At 41.4% G+C, this 19,307-nt stretch overlaps 1 protein-coding gene across 1 annotated transcript; it reads right to left on the reverse strand.

Moving 5' to 3' along the window:
- Window positions 1–8,448: 8,448 nt before the first annotated feature.
- Window positions 8,449–18,787, reverse strand: angptl2b (angiopoietin-like 2b). The gene is made up of 5 exons (XM_085179474.1): window positions 17,979–18,787; window positions 12,708–13,612; window positions 10,829–11,022; window positions 9,598–9,868; window positions 8,449–9,497 (listed from the first exon to the last, which is right to left on the reverse strand). The coding sequence occupies exons 2-5, from the start codon at window positions 13,594–13,596 to the stop codon at window positions 9,298–9,300; spliced, it is 1,554 nt and encodes a 517-aa protein (XP_085035600.1). The 5' UTR covers window positions 13,597–13,612; window positions 17,979–18,787; the 3' UTR covers window positions 8,449–9,297.
- Window positions 18,788–19,307: the final 520 nt, after the last annotated feature.

The raw sequence follows: 19,307 nt of genomic DNA on the forward strand, positions 1-19,307 counted from the left end.
TTTACCATTTACATACAGACTAGTGATGGGTCGTTCGCGAACGAAATGGCTCTTAGAGCCGACTCTTTGAAGTGAACGACGCGAGCCGGCTCCTTATTGGCAGCCGTGAGGTTTTTTTTTCTTTCTCTCACCCTCTCTCTCGCCCTTTTTTCCGCTAAACTCGCGCGCGGCCTGTACCGGCAGAGGGGGGAGGGGCGTAAGTTACACTCTCAGTAGCACAGGATCAGAGCCAGAGAGAAAGAGAGCGAGGGACAACAACGTCACATTATAAAGGTATAGTAATCATCCACTATTTTCAGTTGCAGATGATAAAGGATTCAGAAATCATGCAGGCCCATATGACAGAGAATGTGCATCTTCTTTTTGTTTTAATATTTTAATTTATATTTAATTGTGTTGTGGTTTGCAGTGTTTTGTGTTGTTTCACGTTAAATTTGTTTAAAAGGAAAAAGCTGAAAATTTAAATAGTTAAAAGTTTGAAACGTAAATAGTTGTTCTTTGTATTATATGATTTATTTATTACATTTTATGTGGAGTGAATAAATAAAGTATATTTATGGTGGACCTTAGAGACAAAGCACGTACAAACTCCAAAACACGTTAAAACTCCAAAACGCGTAAAAACTCAGAAGCACGTACAAACTCAGAATCACGTACAAAAGTCAACAGAAGTGCTCCAGGATGCTGGGCGCAGTGTTGAGCTTTTGTTACCTAGTGGCTACACAAGCCAGGAAGTATCAACAACCGGATTTGGTGTGTGGTAGTAACAGGTAAATGAATTTCTTTTTAAATTATTTGAATAAATATGAGTGCTTGTCTATAAATACACAAACAATACACACATGCTTTCAATTGTGTAATTTAAGTGATCTGGGTAGCTCTGTTTTGGAAGTTCAGTTCATGCTAGAAATGTGTTTTGGAGTTTGTACGTGCTTTTTGGAGTTTGTATATGCTTTAGAGTTTGTACGTGCTTTTTGGAGTTTGTATATGCTTTAGAGTTTGTGCGTGCTTTGTCTCTAGGGGCCATATATAAACAACCACTTTTTTTAACATTAGTTCAATTCAATTCAATTCAATTCAATTTTATTTATATAGCGCCAAATCACAACAAATGTCGCCTCAAGGCGCTTCATAGATACAGAGAAAAGCCCAACAATCATATGACCCCCTATGAGCAAGCACTTTGGCGACAGTGGGAAGGAAAAACTCCCTTTTAACAGGAAGAAACCTCCGGCAGAACCAGGCTCAGGGAGGGGCGGCCATCTGCTGCGACCGGTTGGGGTGAGAGAAGGAAGACAGGATAAAGACATGCTGTGGAAGGAATTAGTAATTCCTTTTCTGCATAATTTTATATTATTGTTAATGATTAAATAATTAAAGCAACAAAACAACCTGAAGAGCTGGTTCGGAGCCGAAAGAGCCGGCTCTTTTTAGTGAGCCAAGCCGAAAGAGCCGGATCTCTAAAAGGAGCCGGAAATCCCATCACTAGTACAGACGCGCTGGAACAGCACGTATTACATGCTCCAGTCCCTCATTGAGCAAAAGCGAGGGCTGGGCGTGTCCGAGCATGAACTCCCTGACTATCTCACCGCCGACTGTTGCCATCCTCGCCCCCTTTGAGGAACTAACTAAAAAAGTGAGCAGCTACAACTCACTAGCCTCTGATGTCATCCCAGCTGTGACTGTGCTAGTGAGACTTCTAAACAGAGAAACAGACGAACAAATTTAAAAATTTTGTTTTTTATAATTATTTATTCTGTAATATGTTGCATACAACATGCTTTTCATTTTAAATAAATGTTCTTAATTCCAAACTAGTCCCTTGTTTGTTTGTTTTTTGTTAAATTATAGGACTAAAGCTGTTACCTGTAAATTTAAATCATGTTTTTATTAAGTACTCGGTATCGGCGAGTACTGATATGCAAGTACTCGTACTCGTACTCGTTTCCAAAAAAGTGGTATCGGTGCATCCCTAGTACAAATACTACCTATCAAATGATGAAATTACATTTTTATCATGGAAGCAGTATAAACAAACAGAAAACTCAGTGGGAAACTTGGGATGGGAAACAACAGGTCAGTGAGTTGACTGAGTATCAAAATAGCATCCAAAGAATTTTTTATTTTTTTTGGTCCAGGAATTGTAGAATAACAAGAGAGTAATAGTAGAAATATCTTCAAGGGGCAAAACTACAACACAGCATTGAAAAGCCATGATCTTCCAGCCATTGGACAGCCCTGCAATAAAACCAGACATGGTCCTGTAGTGGAAATCACCACATAGGCTCACATAGGAACACTTCTTGAATACAGTTGTACTGCGCTTCACTGATGGATATTAAAATGCTGCCATGCAAAGAAAAAAAAGACCCAGCCTTCTCTGGGCCAAAGCTCACATGAAATGGACTGAGGCAAAGTGGAAAACTTTCCTGTGGTCTATGCAATCAAAATTTGAACTTCTCTTTGGAAATCATGGAAATTGTGTCCTCTGGGTTTAAGAGGAGAGAGAGCATCAGCATAGAGTTCAGCAAAAATGCTTCAGTGCACATCTGTGAAGGCCCCATTAATACTGACCGATGATATACAGGTTTTAGAGCAACAAATGCTGCTGCTGAGATTTTTTTTTTAAATTGGGTTTTCGGGAAGGGATCTGATATGATTGCTAAATTTATCAATTTTATTCATCATTCTGAGGAAAGAACAGGGAGAAGTTCTTTAATGTGTAACATCTGGATCAGCTTAAACATAGGTGCAGCAGCCTGAACTCTCTTAGGCAAGCGTTCTTGTCATTTCTTTAAGTAGTCTTCAGGAATAGTTCTCAGGGATTCTTGAAGGGCATTCAAAGGTCTTGTTTGCATGTTGGGTGTTTTTAGTTCCGTCCTTTGTCAAGATGATTCCACACTGCTGTAATAATGTTGAGGTCTGGGCTCTGGGGAGGCCAATCCATGACTGATACTGTTACACTGTTTTTTCTATACAGGTAATATTTTACTGCACTGGCAGTGTGTGTGGACCATGGTATTACATCGTAATTCAAAATCTGACTGTACCTTCCTGTCTATACAGTTTCATAAATTTCAACAAAAGCCCAATAACCACTGGCTGAAATGCAGCTCCAAACCTCCAGTATATTTTACTGATGGCTGCAGCCTAGTTCTTGTGTAATTTGGCATACTTCAACTTTTCCCTTCCTTAAGAATGGCTTCTTGACAGCAACATTTCCTCTGAGACTATTTTTAATGAGGTCAGTGACCTGTGGATGGATCAACTGAAGGTCCAGATGCATCTGGATCTTCAGGGTTTTTTTTTCCTGTTTCTTAAGGACATGACTTTCAGATACTTTTTTTATGTGCTCTAGATAGCGTTTTAGACCCACCATTTCCTCTTTTATCCTCCGCTTTTCCAGTTTCCTCAGATGTTTTAAAGACACACTGCACACCATGCCAAGATATGCCAAGTTTCTGACCTAGAACTCTATGGAAATCACGTTGCTGTAAAAATGCTATTCTACTTATACCTGTCAGAATGTGCTATCTTTGGTATTTTTTACATAGATTCGACTAATGAAATGGTAATAACTGATGTGTTTGTGCAACAGATTGTGACAAAGTGCCTAAAGCTGCATGTTAATATTAGTTCTTTGCTAAGTTATCTTTTATGTGTAGACTCAACACTGGTTAATCCCTTGAAATAAGTTTCTTTTTTTATTTTTTGCTTAAATAATTCATAGGTCAGCGTTAAGTGGCTGAGCAAACAAAAAAAATATTCCTCTGAAAATGATCAGGTTCAGGGACTGAACTAAAAATTTGAAAAAAAAAAATCATTGAATAACCTTCAGAAAGCCTGGAGAAATACTGCTAAAGACCACTTTGAAAAATTGCACTTACACTAGTTTTGATCTTTCCCTGCTGTGAGATGTCAGAGAGACAGAGAGAAGCATACAGGCAAAATCTGGTCAACTCTTCTGAGTTTGCATTTAAATGAAAATAACTAGCTCGGTGGCACGGTGGTTAGCACTGTTGCCGCACAGCAAGAAGGTCCTGAGTTCAATTCCACCATCAGGCCGGGGTCTTTCTGTGTGGAGTTTGCATGTTCTCCCCGTGTTTGCGTGGGTTCCCTCCGGGTACTCCGGCTTCCTCCCACTGTCCAAAGACATGCAGCTTGTGGGGATAGGATTGTAGCCTCGTAAAATTAATGCATTAATCCCCTATCCCTATTGGGGATAGGGGATAGAATTGGATAATCCAAATTGCCACTAGGTGTGAATGTGCGAGTGAATGTGAGTGCGAATGGTTGTCTGTCTCTGTGTGTTAGCCCTGCGACAGACTGGCGACCTGTCCAGGGTGTACCCCGCCTCTCGCCCTATGACAGCTGGGATAGGCTCCAGCGCCCCCCGCGACCCTGAAAAGGATAAGCGGAAGCGAATGGATGGATGGATGAAAATAACTGAAAACTTTTGCAACCATGCAAAGAAAAGCTGTTAGCGTGGCATCCATAACAGACTCTTTAGCTGTTGGCTTTCTCTGTATAATCTAAGTTGTTCACTGTGCTGCAAGAATCCAGGTGCCAAATGTCATTTTAGATCCATTCACCCAATTGGCACAAAGTGAATCAGAAATCTGGAGGCCCCGAACTTGTTGACCAACCTAAATCCTGTTGAGCAAATAATTATTTCGCCCTTTGATTTCAAAACCAGAGCTGTCTGTGTCCTGAGTTACCAAATGCTTTCAATTGTTACTGTGTTGTTAACAGAAGGCATGATGCAACACGGAGGGGAGTTTACTCCTGCCCAAACTGTTTTGAAACCTATTGCTGGCATTAAAATTAGAGATGGCACGATACCACTTTTTTATGTCCGATACCGATACCGATATCATAAATTTGGATAGCTGCCGATACCGATATGAATCCGATATAGTGTGTTTTTTAATCAACAAAACGTTTTTTTAATATCTTGCTGCATTTTGTATAAGTTTATACTCAAGTTTAAATAAATAACAACACTAAAGCTACTCTGTTATACCTGTATGTAAAAAATACACTGCGTCCAAAATATGTCATAGTTCAGCAACACTGATCAATCTAATAAAGTTAAACCTGCTCCATCCTCCCTATTCTGGTATTTTAAAGAGTACTTAGAAGAAATTTTAAGCAACCTAACTAATAGGGTTGCAAACTCCCAGCAAAAAAAATAAAAAATAGGGAACCACCCTCCACCTCATGATGCTTAATCGATGTAATCAAATTTAATTTGATGCAGGGGGAAAATGCACAAAAATAAATTATTTTTCAAGAATAATTAAATAGATTCAACATCTTTCTTCAACAGAATTGCAGACTGCACAGATGGTATCTTCCCAAAGGAAAAAGTACTATAGCTTACTAGGGTATATTAGACTTAACCAGTTACTATATACAGTAATGGACTTCTATATATTTTACACAAGATTAAAACTTTGGGTGTAAGAGTCAGATAATTATTTATTAAAAACTTGACATTTTAAATGAGAATAAGAAAGAAAAGTATGTCTTTGTGCCCCCTTTTCCCTGTTCATGCCCTATCGGCCCCCCTGGCTAAACTTTGCTAGATCCGCCCCTGCACAATTACCAGCCGTCAGCTACGTAGAAAAAGATCCTGGTGTAGAAAGTAATATTAAATAAATTCTAACAACAGCTTATCAAGCTTAAACGTGCTGCTGTTGTTCAGCCGCTGGTTTCCTCTTTCTGGTGAGAAGTGGGCCAAAAACTAAGAAGAGAGACGGACTCGCGACAGAAAAGCCGATCAGCTGATCATTAAGCTGTTTCACGATTGAAGCAGCAGGAGAGAGAGAGAGAGGCAGTCGCTCCAGGTATGGTTGTTAAGCTTAACGTGGGAACGCTTTACAGACATTCAGAGATGAACTTACACACTTGCTTTACTTCTCTCTGGGAAAACTTCCTCATAGATGAAATGCTGGTTTGCTAGCAAGGCTACAAATACACACAGCCGCTCTATCACGTGATGCACACTGCTGCTACGTGCTGCGGTTATGAGCCGAGTTACGCCGCGTAGCAAGTTTTGTGAGGTGCTTTTTTGATATTTAATGGATCGGATTACATTTTTTATTTCTCGCCGATATCCGATCCAGTAATTTGGGTCAGTATCGGACCGATACCGATACGTAATATCGGATCGGTCCATCTCTAATTAAAATCAAAATGAGCGCATATTTTCCAGAAAACACACCAGAGCTCTCACTTTAAACAAAATACTGTGTATGTCGTCATAAATTGTATATGGAGCATTTTCAGTTAAATATATAATTTATTAATTAATTTATTGAAAAGGCTATCAGCATTTTTGATTCTATTATTCAATCTTATTTTGCAGTTATACTGGCTTCTTCTTCTTCTTAAAAAAAAGTTTTACCCTGACACTGGCTCACAGCCACTGGAAAATGGAAAAAGCATACAGTTGAAAAGTCACCTCCCCTTCACAGTCCTTTCATAATTCTGGATGTCAAAACATTTAACATCCTGAAAATAAGTGTTGACATCTTCCGTTCAAGGATGTTTTATGCTCAGAACGTTTGTCACACAGGAGTTCTAATAGAAGAATTTCTTTAAGCCTATAATTCACCTCAATTTGTTCATCATATTTAGTTGAGCTCTAAATAATTAGCAGTTAATTACAACTTATGTGACTTGGACAGTCCCCTTGGTGGACGTGTCTGTTTTGCTCTGAGTAAAAGCTTGAAATGTGCATGGTTGATTTCCTCCAGAGAGAAATTTGTTCGGTGGTTTTTATTGTTATGACTACATTAACTCCAACATTGACGTGAAACGGCTGGTGGTGGTGATGGTGGGGGGGACAGGAAACAAAAAAGTTTTTCAATTGAAAATGCAAGGACACTGACTTTTACAGATGTGAAACAACAATGGACGCCAAGTTTGAAGGTTCAGGTTTGAAGGTTCAGGAAATGTGGTTCTTTTTGTGCTGAGCGAGCGCTATGTCAGCTCAAGGTTTTCCATGTTGGTTGAGGAGTTGGGGCCACCCTTACTGAAGGTTTTCCATAGTGGTGAGTCCTCAGACATACCCGGCATCCAGAGAGTCTGTCGTCTGTGTTTATGGAGACGATGAAACACCATCCTGTGTTTTACCACGATTAGGTTAATTGACAAAGCAGATTTAAACTGGTTATAAGATGTAATTGCTCTAAAAATGGTGTTAATCTAACTGGGAAGACTGGAGGACTTGGTACAGAGTAAAATTTAATGTCCCATCCGTCTTTACTAAGTACATAGCTTATAAGCGTTTCAGTCACTGGGATGAATGCCTTCCTTTGTCCCATCCACAGCCTCTTTGATATGAAGAAGAAAGCTTTTTAACTTTTGACTTATAAGCCAGATATAGCAGCCAGCGTTTGTCAGTTTAATGTTGAACAAGTGTCTTGGCTGCTGTCACATATTCATATATCTTTACTTTGGCAGCCCAAAATGCTAACATGGTAAATTTTGGAGTGAGGCAATTTAAACCGCAAGTGGCAAAGATTTACTCCGTAATAATCGGTCTCAATAGACAATCTTCGATGATCTTTGAAGCCGTCAGTCAGAGGAATTTCGTTTAAATTGATTTGAAATGCTCTCCGTTCTGTCCAGACCCTTTCAGCTACAATTTGATCTCAAATATGACATTAATGGAGTTTGCTTCATGTCAGTGTTGAGTCGTTTTTGCTTTGTTTTCCAGCTGTCTTTGGAAATCTCATTGACACATAGTGAGCTAAAGGTGGTTTCTGCTGTCAGAGTAAAGGGGCTGCTGGATGCATTAATTTTACGAGGCTGTCACATTGCATTAGTCATATTTGGTACGCTAACTCTTTGTCCTATGCAAATTCTTTCTCGACAGTGTTTGTAGCATCTTGTTTTTAAGCTTTTTAATGATGTTATGTAAGCTGCTGAGTTGTTTTAGAGCAAATTAAAGCAAAACAGAATGTGGTTATTGCAGTAAAAGACATCATAAAAGCAAATTTGTGAAAAGCACTGAATGCTGCAAGGTAGCAATTATGATGAACATAAAATACTGGCACGGTGAGCACAGGACTCAGAAGAAGTTTAAAAGAGCAATATTCCACTTATAAGTCAGTTATTGGGGTAATTTGATTAGAAACCTTTTACGTAGATGAACATTTATCCGCAGTAAAAACACAAAGTATTTTACACAGTTATTCTGATGAATATTGCTCAGATTATTAGGTTATATTTTATAAGCCACATTCTTAATGCTTCAGTATAATAAGGAACATCTGATGATTATACACTATGTGATGGTTAAGCTTTTAGAAGTGTCTTAATCATAGAAAGTTCCATTAAAAAGGAAAAAAACTTGTTTTGTTGACTGTACATTATGACTACTCAGTGCCTACTCGCTGACGTTACTGACCCACGAGGCACAAATAACAAAAACGTGCACAAGCTGTACATATTTTATTGCAATTACAAGTGTCATGACAATTTTTTAATACATTATTTTACAAATTTCTTATGTACAAACGCAATTTGTTGGATCTGCTGACATCAACAAACCACGAGATTTATACAGTAAATACAGTGCTTGATTTATACAAGCAAATTTTATGATACCTGCTCAAGCTATTCAAGATTTCAAAATGAATATAAAAAAACGTTGATCTTAAAAAAACGTTCCATAAAATACTGTCAATCTGGTTTTTGTACTCGCTAACAGTTTAAGGTTTTAAAAAAAAAAAAAGACAGAGACAGAGAGAGAAGAGGAAAAGAGGAGATGTCGCCGGGTACATGAAACTGTGCAGTTTTTCAAATTGGAAAAGAAAAAAAAAACTGGCCAAAAAAAATCAAGGCTCTATTACAAGTTAATAAATCTAACTGATCCTACAAATTGCACTTTTGAAAAATGAATGAAATTAAAAAAAAAAAAAAAATCACTGGATACATTTCCTGTGTCAACTCTATATATTGTAGGGTCCCTAACTTAAAGCTACTCCCTCACAACCTAAAGGGTCACCTAAGCTTCCTGTCTCTATAATAACTTCTGAGCAATGAGCACGCCTTCATTTGTCTCATATTTTACACTGAGAATGTACACACCTCAGAAAAAGCAGGGAGCAAATGTGTAAAGTTGTCATGGAGATGAGTATTGCCCTAATGTTTGATATTGCACTTTTATCTCAATTTACCTTGACCTGGTTCTAGGTCCCCCACCCCCCAAAAAAGAAGAAGAATAATGGCCTGTAAATAGTTTGTTTAGGGAGGCATACAGTATAGTATATGTTCCTTGGATGCTCAGTGGAAGGTGTTGGGGTTTGGACGGATCATCATGACTACTTTCTTTAATGAGTAAGCTCCTCCCCTGAACTCTGCCCAGTAGACTCCATCTTGGTAGCGGCTGCGGTAGTGTCCTCCTCTGTACCAAACTCCATTCAGATTAGAATGGGCACAAGAGTTGTACCACCAGCCTCCCTTCTGGTAATGGGCACAATTTCCTTAAAAACGTGGAAAATAAATGAGAAACAGTCAAGCTATGCTCATAAACATGGAGAAATTATTGGAGCTAATCTGCCGGAACGTCACCCAGATTTTTACCTGTATACACATCGTGGTCTCTGTCCAGTGTTGTGAACTGTTTGCCGTTGTGCCAGGTCAGCGAGTCTCCAGCATTTCCATGGTAGCGGCCCACCCTCAGCTTGTAGAAATCAGCTTCAGACTCCACCCTGAAGCTGGCATACTCCGCAAACACCTTTCTGCCAGACCAGTCCTCCAGCGTGACCAGCAGTTTGTAGTTTCCCTGGTTAGTCAGCCAGTAGATGTTTTCTAGACCCAGCCAGTACTCGCCGTCAATATTGCCAAAACCTTGCTGTGAAGTGCAATGTTAAGAAAAAAACATTATCATTACAATTAGTAAATCCCTTCAGAATGTTGTTTGAAAAGCTTTGAATGGTTAGATTGGGGATGATTCAGGGTCGTTGCTCCTGCTCTGGAGATAATTGTGAATTTTATCTCTCTTTTCTTTTTTTCTTTTTTTTTGTGGTTGTTTATCGTCAAGGAACATTATCATAAATGGACCCTTTGAGTCGAATTTATAGCTTCAGTCGGTTTTCCAGATTTCCACTGTTATGTTGTTATTGAGAATGCAGCAGGATACAGTGCATTTAGTGTGAAAGCCAACATACTTGATCCTGGCTCGCCACTATTTTCTGGCTCTGGTCATATTATAAGTTGGTTTGTGGTGTTTCAAATTGTGGAAACACTTCTTTTGATGAGTGCACAAAGGCAATTTGAGATCTTGTGTGGTTTAGAGGTTTTTTTTCAAAAGTTTCTTTTGTTCCTCGGAGCTAAGATTTAATCAGGAGTCACAGCCTATAAATGTTTACCTATGAACTCCGTCTTCCACTGTAAGAGGTTTCCCATTCAAGAGATAGAGGAAATTAGTTCTCCTGGGTAAGTGGTAATGTTCTCCACAGCCCTCTATAGCTATGTATCTGGTAGTTCTGGTGTAATATTCAAAAAGTATTTTTCCAGAATGTCAGTAATGATAATACAACACACTAACATGACTTCCAAATGCAATCCAATAGTTTTGTATGTGTGAATTTGTCTCAGAAGACCACTGTGACAAATACCTCATTGCTGAAATTAATGAGGTATTAGGCTGTGACGTATGCAGGGGCAATCAGCCTATATTAGACACGTGGAAAGCTTAACAGTCACCTATTCATTGGTCACTGACATCTGGTTAGTGTCAAAACACCCTACATAAGTAACCAGCTTCCCTCCAGACCATAAAAGTCCTTGATCTGGTGTGAAGTTGCCGCACCTTGTATGTCTCCCAGTTCCTGAAAAAGTTGACAGAGCCGTCCACCCTCCTCTGAATCACAGTCCAGCCGCCTGGGTCGTGCCTCTGGTCACACCACACTTGCATAAGTCGGTTGGCATTCTCTGGCTTCACCAGGTACATGCCGCTGGTTGCGTGTCCGTCTTCTAGAGCCTGCAGACAGTCTCTAAACGGGCCTAGACAGAAAGATTAAAGCATAATGTGTACATAGCATGTAAAACACACTCAGTTGCAAGTCTTTGCTCAAAGGTTGAGAGTCAGAAAAAGAGAAAAACTCAGAGTGACACAAAGAGTTACTGTACTTTACCACAGGGAATCCCAGTTTTCTGCACAGGCGCTCATTTTAACAGTAGAATTGACTTTGGCTTCTACTATCACAAGGGAAATGGCTGCTGATTGCGCAGCCAAAAGAAACACTGGCATGAGGGCAAAGGGAATCCTGACTACTGAATGATGAAACAATAGCAAAAATGTTTCAGTCATGTATAACACGTTAGAGTTTCGTGTGTGTTTATATTACCAAGATGTTAATGTTATTGCAGACGGGAAAGAAACTGCACAGAACAGCCCGAGCAGCATCAAAACTGCATTATTTTTCAGCAGCTGTATCTACCCTAATTTGAACATGTGCCTGTATTTCTTCCAAGCATAGCAAATATGGTAAAAACACTCATCTGCAAAAATGTTCAAATGTATTTGAGTTCTCAAGATTGCATGTTTGAGTGGTTTGCTAACTGGCCTGTGTTACAGTTTTTAAATGCAAAAAGAAAGACAATTATGGGCTGCACGGAGCATTGGAGGTGGAGGATGAGGTCCATCAGTGTTTTACACGAGGAAGAAAAGCAAGCATATGAAAGAAAGAAGCAAAGAATGTGTTGTTATACACATGTTTCTGGTTTCAAGAAATCACTGTGGATGATATCTGCTTCATAGTCCACTCTTAGCCACCCATTTACTCTCAGGAATGTCTGTGTTGGGCCGATACAAGCCAGAAAGTTGCCCTGCCCTGCCCTTGCTCTGTTCTGCCTGATAAAGTCTGCTTCTTCGGTGGAACATATGACTGAGTCTTGCCTGGTTCAGCTGGAACAAATGACATCATTGACTCAGGGTATCTCTTTCTGTTTGTAGTTACACCCTCCCTTTTTTGTTAGACTTCATCCTCATGTTTTCTGTTTGCCGTTCAAATCCCTGTCTTCCTCTCTTTACTTCTTCGTGGTGTGTAGCTTTCTGTTACGGTTTTGAATAACTTTTTGGGGTGTTAGTTGCATGACCGTGGGCAGGAAATTACTTGCCTCCTTTCAAAAATCCATACAAAGGCTACTGTTCACATGCAGCCTGGTGAAAAGTGGCATGCAGTGGCACGAAATGTCAACGGAAAACGCTCCCACTGGAAATGCTGGGAATAGTCCGCTGTTTTTCCACCAAAACGAAAGTCTTTTAATAAAAAGGAGTGGCGGTGTACTATTCACTGCAACTGATCCCATCAAATGCCCTTCGCATCAATTCTTAAATCTGCACGCACATGTTCAAAAGGACAATGGGCTTAGGGCCAGGTATCCATTTAGGCATACACAGTTAGCCATGCTTGTGTTTTTATGCGGGTTAAATCGTGGCAATTTGATGATATGCATCTGAAAAGGCAGAAGACAACAGCGTTTCTGTTCTCACGGCCAGCTCTCTCCTCTAGGAATGTGTGGGACAAATTTAAATTTGCTATGACTACGAAGAATGGGTGTTAATGATTAAGAGGTTCACTCACAAACACGGTCTTTGTTTGCGAATGCTTTTTGTCATGGCAGCTGGTTTGTTTTGGTACCAATGCATCAAATACAAATGTTTTCTGTTGGACTGTTAGACTCACCAGAGGGCTTGTCAGTGGTAGATGGGCTGTGCGTACCAGTGGGCATTGTTGGAAGAACTGGTGGAAGAGACTTTTGGTCACTCTGGATTTCGTTGCTGATTGGGTTGTTGATGCGTGGGATTACAGGCGGCTGGTAGGGCTTGTTAATAGGGGGTGAGGGTTGTGGTGGAGGCTGAGGCCGCGGCTGGGGCTGGGGCACGGGAACATGGCGAGCAGGAGGTCGACTCCGGCACTGCTCCTCCAACACGGCAATGAGAGCCGACTGGTTGGTGGCTAAAGAAGCCAAGTGCTGGTATTTGTGCTCGAGATCTTTGTACCGACTGGTGAGCTGTTGCATCTCAGAGGTTTGGTTGAGGATCTTGTTCTCCATCTGTGCCAGTTCTAGCGCATTGTCTCTCTTCCTGATGATCTCATGGAGCAGCTGCATGTACAGCTGAGTGACCCTGGAGTTCATGTTTCGACTCTCTTTCCTCAGAAGCTTGACCTCGTTGACGATGCCCCCATCCACCTCGACCAACTGCTGCAGGGTCTCGATCTGCCTCTTCTGCTTCTGTAGTTCCACATTAAGCAGCTCTAACTCTTGTTTGTTGACCCGGTTCTCCAGCATGGCCTCTGGCTCCTTGGAGTTGACACAGATGGCTCCAGTCACTTTTTGTTGAGGTACAATGAAAGTGTAGGAACATTTGTCCTGCTGCTGGTCAGCTGGAGCACGTTTGCTCCTTCCTGCGTAGATAAAATCTCTTTCCAGACCCTCCTCGCTGCTCTCAAATTCTTGGGTACTGCCCCTGCCACGGCTGCCGTCTGAGCGACTCCCCAACGTCTGCTGGACTCCACAGGCTAGTCCATAAACTAGAAGGAGCCCTAGCAGGACCACTGAAGGGGGCTCCATGAGTTAGTGTCCAACTCTAAAGAATGCAAGTAAGAAAATGGAAAACATGGAGATGTTTAGGGGGAAACTATCAACTGTTAAGCAGAAGACACAGCTATGCTCGATCTGTTACTTCTACATTTAAACCAAAACCTTATTTTGATGCAATATCAAGAGAATCTTGATGTTAACATAGGTCTATTACCAGAAAACGCTTGCTCATCAAGATACACTGGTTTTGTCTTCATTAACCACAAGAAACAAACAGGTACAGAAGCAGCATGCATACACATGTCAGTGTAGGCTGGGCAGAAGTTGGCAAAGCTACAGTCAACTGAAAGAAAATGGCTCACTTGCCCTGCTGAGTGTCACAGATGCATTATATTCATGCGTAATCCATAAATCTGAGTGTCTCAGTGTCTTTGCTGTTCATATCACTGCTGGTGTGAGCAGACACTGTTGCTTTGCCTCTGGCTTTAAGTGTCATTTACAAAATGTGCTGAGCCTGTTTTTTTTAAATTGAAGTCCGAGCTTCAAAAGCAATACATGCACACGTGGTTTGATAGTTACTAATACACCTCATTGCCCCGAACAGTGATGTGCTGATCACTTTGGTTAATTAAGTCGCTGGTAGGATCGTGCGCTTAGCTTAGTTTGTCGTTCTGGCGTCAGCTCCGTTTGAGCGACTGCCACCGCTTGTCCCTTGCGCACTCCAACATGCATCTGCTCCACTCTGCAGGCCTGGACATCTTAACTCATGGAAAATTTGAGACACCACCAGATGATGCTATTCAAAGCTCTGTTTAAAGAATTGAGCATGTTGCATCAGTTCTGTGTATATATAGCTCCTACCAAAACCGGGAAATTGGTTGCATTCAGACGATTAATCATAAGTCATGAAGGAAATTCATCTTAATTTGCAGACTTTAAACGCGTCTGTTTCTGCTTTGACTGCGAGACTGAAAGCTTACTTTAGCATTCAGCATGAATATGAATGAATAAAGACAGCTAATATTATCCTCATCTTTGCTTGATTGAATCTGAGATAAAGTTCAGTTTAGAATCTCTTTAAAATCATATTTCCTGTGTGTAATTAAGCATTTCCTCAAGGGTTCAGGAGAATTAAAATATGAGCTATTCCCCTAGAATTCATTTATATTATTAGTAAAATAAGTTTTCAGAGTTTTTGAAGCTCTGCAGGAATGTGCTACTGGTTGTCAAGGTAAATGTAACTCCTGCATAAGGATAACAAGGCTTGTAACTCCTTGAGCAGCATAATTGAAAGCTGCTGCATATTGGATTACAGAGGGGTCCTGTTTAACACCTCCTCGGAGTCAAAGTGGGCCGGCCTAATCATAAAGCATTACAGAGAAACCTAAATTGGCTGTGTAACGATTGCCAGCCTTTAGGACTTCCATTTGTTATTGCTTATCTTTGTGTAAAAGACCATCTACCATATAACGGTGAGCACAAAATTGGGAAGAGAGCAGAAATATTTTTGTCTTGTTAATCCAGGCGTGTAGCCAGCGCATTAGATTGGAGACATGGAGAAGAGAAATGCAGCACTGTCCAAGATCATGACCCTTGGCACATTTGACTCTTCTGGCTTTATCTGTCTAGAATCAAATGTGTAAACACTTTCTTCCTGGGGGGAAAAAAGTAATAGAAATGATCTTCTGCACAGTTCATGGTAGTCTTATGTAACCTGTGTTTTTGATGTCATCGTTTACTCAGCCAGAACATTTTTTTTTAAATTACAGTACAAAAGAGCATAAGGTCTCAGAGGTACTTTGGTAATACAATACTTTAAAGCACTCGTCACCTGTGCAAAAAAAAAATAAAAATAATAATTGCACAGTTTCTTCTTTAGATAAAGCACAAAACTCTTCTGTCTTTCAGAAAAGCTAATCCATCTGACAAAGCAATCACTGATTGATGCTGAAAATTGTAGTGTCAAAATATTTTTCACACTATGCAAAGAGATTCTTCTAATCAGGTCTGACAAATATAGTCTTAAAGTCTTACAGATCAAACCCTGAAGAAGTGACTAATAATAGCTTACAAGTAAGCCCGCGGCATGATAATAGAGCAGCTCAGGGCCTGTCCTGCAATGTGCTGATGACTGTATTTGTCCACGGCTCCTGCGGTTTCTCCCCCCCCGGAACATGAGCTCTGTCTCAGAGAAATGCCGTGTGATTTGCCCCTGCTGTGGAGGACTCCCACTTTGGACGTAGTTAGCCTGGAATCTCCTGCTCTAGGCTTCTCTACACTTCAAAGCTGAGGGGAAAATGTTTGCAGCTTGCGGTGAAACGTGTGTTTGCAAGTGTGATGCAGTCTGTGCATGTCTATGAATGTTTTTCCCCCTGTTAATGTGTTTTCTAATAACAACACTTGCTGGCTTTCAGTATCCCGGGGACAATAGCCAGTCTCATCTGCCCCACCAGAGGCAGCATGTTATTACCTTATCCATAGTCTGCCAGGGGGATCAGCGGAAAAGCCTTTACCTCCTTATTTCCTGTTAAAACCCCCGTGGACTTTATAGTCCTAAGATCAGTCCACCTAAACAAACTGCTACTGACCACCAAACGCTGCAATTATTGAGTGGTCCTTAAAAGTGCCATATCCATACATACTCTGCTCTAGGCCTGAAGACATGTGATCGAATGAAATGAGTGAGCCTTCTTGTTGCAGTATGATTGGCAGCTCCTCTTAGGTAATTTTTTCGAGTCTGCTTCACACCAACATGTTTTGGTTTCACTGTTTTCAGGTGGTAAGTCTGTGTTTACACGACTCCTCTTTCTGGATTTTACTCCATGTTAAATTAAGTGTGATGGGTGGGTGAAGGGGGCGAGGTCACTGTGTCTCTGACCAGCGCCGTGGTCATGCTCAGCACATATTAATTAGAAGGTGGGCTGCCTTGCTCCGGCTGGTCCATGCCTCTCACCCCAGCCCCTCTCATTTCAGACTGAGCATGGCATTCCAAACATTCTTCGTCACCTCATTAGAGTGAGCCGCCATACCCACACCGAGAGTCAGTGGCAGTGGCGGAACCGAGAGCGCCGGACCCCGTAGATGGAGGACCACTGCTACGCCCTCACCCCCCGCCCCTCGTCATCTACCTGTAAGATGCTCCATAGCTGCTGACCCACTTCATTCATTGTCCTACTTTCTGTGTGAATGCATCACAATCACACCATCATCATCACCCTCAACAGGAGATCACAGCACGGCTACACAGCATCTCATTTGCCAGTTGCCAAAAAAGAAGTGGACACTTTGCCGCGTGGCTTTGTGCTGCATGTTCAAATTAGCGTCATCGCTGCTGAGAACTGGCAGAGCCTCCTGCATGACACCCAATAAGTGTTGGATCAGAGTCAAATTCAATCTGCTCATGGTAATCTGCACTATTGCTTTACCTTGAGGCGAACCTCATTCTTTCCTCAAGCATGTAATCCTTATGAGCATGTAACATGTCATTTGAGGCATGATTAACCCCAGTTACCAGCTTGCCATTTATTTTTGTAATTTCCACTGTCTACTGAAAAGCGGAGATAAAGTTGTTTTTTTTTAATGTAGGTTTTGTTCCACTCAATGCTCTTTTTTTTTCTCTCTTGTGATTTCAGACGGGGAGGCAGGGGGTCTTGGGAATTGTTTCGATAAGTTCCAGCATTCTACCTCAAAGCCCCCTTATCCAAACACCACCCTGGCAACAGAAACAAAGACTAGATTCAACCGCCTGCTTCCCTGTCCTCTTGAGTCGAGGGGAACATCCTGAAGCTGCAGTGTGCTTAACATAGTAAAGTTGTCCTTTTTTTTCTCCTCCCTCTTTATAAATGAGCAGTTATTTATAGATAATAAAAAGAAGTCTTGTGTCCGGCACAATCATAAAGAGCTCTTCATACATATAACACGTACAGGGCATGTCCCTTCATTTTAAACTTTAAGAGCCCTGTGTTTTGAAAACACAGAGTTTTTTTTCCTAATGAGCAATAAAGAGGCACTTCACTATAGAGGCTCACTCACCAGCATCCCCCTGTGCTGAATTAACCTCCCCTTGGCCAAATCTGTCATAGTCAGCATCAGTCCAGTTAGTCACCATAAAGCATAATTACCTTTTGGCTACAAGCAGTGAGTCAGATGACGGATGCTGCATGATGACTGCTGAATTCAGGATTAGGCAGAAATCATCAAACCAAGTACAGAAGTCTGACTTCAGCCTGCTGTAACAAAGTGAGCTTAACCACACTACTAGAACTAGTTATTGAGACCGAGTCTACTCACAGCTCGCTACCTCAAGATACTAAAAACGAGTAAAGTCACTTTTGAATGAATGCAACACCCTGTTGAAATAAACCAGATCATAAGGTAACTGCAGATTCATGACAAGGTTACATCATGCTTACGAGATAATTGCACAATACTGGTGAGGCTCCTTCAGTTCCTTTGCCCTCCTGCCAGACTTGTCTGAAGTTTCTTATGGTTGAACGTCATCCCAAGGGTGAAACCTGCACCCCCGCGTAGTCCTCTCTGCGCTCTGGCTGTCTATAGTTACTCAGCCTTTTCTCACCTTAGTCCACTCCACCGGTGAAAAGGTGGCGTTTCAAAGCCTATTGTTGTAATTGTTAAAAAAAGAAAAAAGAAACTGTCAGTAGCCAAACAGAACATCAAGTTGAAACTAATCTTCAAACATTAAGGAGATTGCTCCCAGATCCACTTTAACAAAAAAAAAAAAAAGTTGTGAAGAGAAAAAAGCGACAGCTGGTAACGTCAGCCAGGTGGCAGAGGTAGTTTCCTGATCAACAGTGAGAGTCTGAGGCAGGTTGTGTGCTGCCCGCGGCCCGTTAGGAGAGGACTGTCACTTTCCTGTGGGCTGAATCCATCACTTCTGCCTCACAGCTCTAAGAGGCTGTCTCTCTCCACTGCACCTCTCTCTCTCTCTCTCTCTCTTTCTCTCTCTCTCTCTCTCTTCCTCTCTCTCTCCTCTGTGCTTTTAAATGATGAAAAATCCTGTAGTAGTTTCAGTAGTCAGAGCCCCGCACCCCCACCCTCCACACACACACTTAAAATGAACACATTCTTTTTTTAAAGCAAAAGCCTTCTGTCTTCTACCCCTCCCCCCATGGCACAGAAGAGATTCACAATCACGCACAACACAAGCTACACACTCACACACACTCTACTCAGATTTCCAACCCCTGCCCCCTGGCTACTGGTTCACCACCACCACTACCACCACCACTATTTCTGTCTTGGATTGCACGGTTCTCCTGGTGTTGGACAGCAGGGACGTCAGACTGATCACATCCTAACAGGGCGTGAATGAGCGCCCATCCTGAGAAACAGCCTGACGGATGGGAAGCAGATCCAGGTGTTTGACTAAAGCCAGGTCTGCTTCACATCGTGGACATGACGTGTTTGAAGCAGGCTGGATTCCTGCATTGTTATGCTGCTCAGAGATAGTAAAAACGAATTAACTTCAGGAGTGTATCAATCATACGGGGCTAAACAAGAGGACATGAAAAACACGATGATGTGCGTGTGGAGAGCGCTGCCAGCAATCTACAAATTCCTCAATTGGTCTCACGTGGCTGGTTGTCTGTTGTTCTTGTGTTGTCTTCCTGTTTTGCATTTTGCCCTGCCAGTAATGTGGGATTCCTGTCTCTACTAAGATTATTGCCATTTCATAATTTTCTATTCAAAGCAAGGACGTATTATAGAAACACATACAGTGC

This window comes from Neolamprologus multifasciatus, chromosome 12, assembly GCF_963576455.1.
Source record: "Neolamprologus multifasciatus chromosome 12, fNeoMul1.2, whole genome shotgun sequence".
Taxonomy (NCBI): Eukaryota; Metazoa; Chordata; class Actinopteri; order Cichliformes; family Cichlidae; genus Neolamprologus; species Neolamprologus multifasciatus.

Excerpts from the sequence above, each read along its gene's own strand:
- angptl2b (XM_085179474.1), bottom strand. The coding sequence starts at position 13,596 with ATGGAGCCCCCTTCAGTGGTCCTGCTAGGGCTCCTTCTAGTTTATGGA. Across the intron at positions 9,869-10,828 it reads GGAACTGGGAGACATACAAG|CAAGGTTTTGGCAATATTGA; the intron begins GTGCGGCAACTT and ends TGCACTTCACAG. Across the intron at positions 9,498-9,597 it reads AGACCACGATGTGTATACAG|GAAATTGTGCCCATTACCAG; the intron begins GTAAAAATCTGG and ends CACGTTTTTAAG.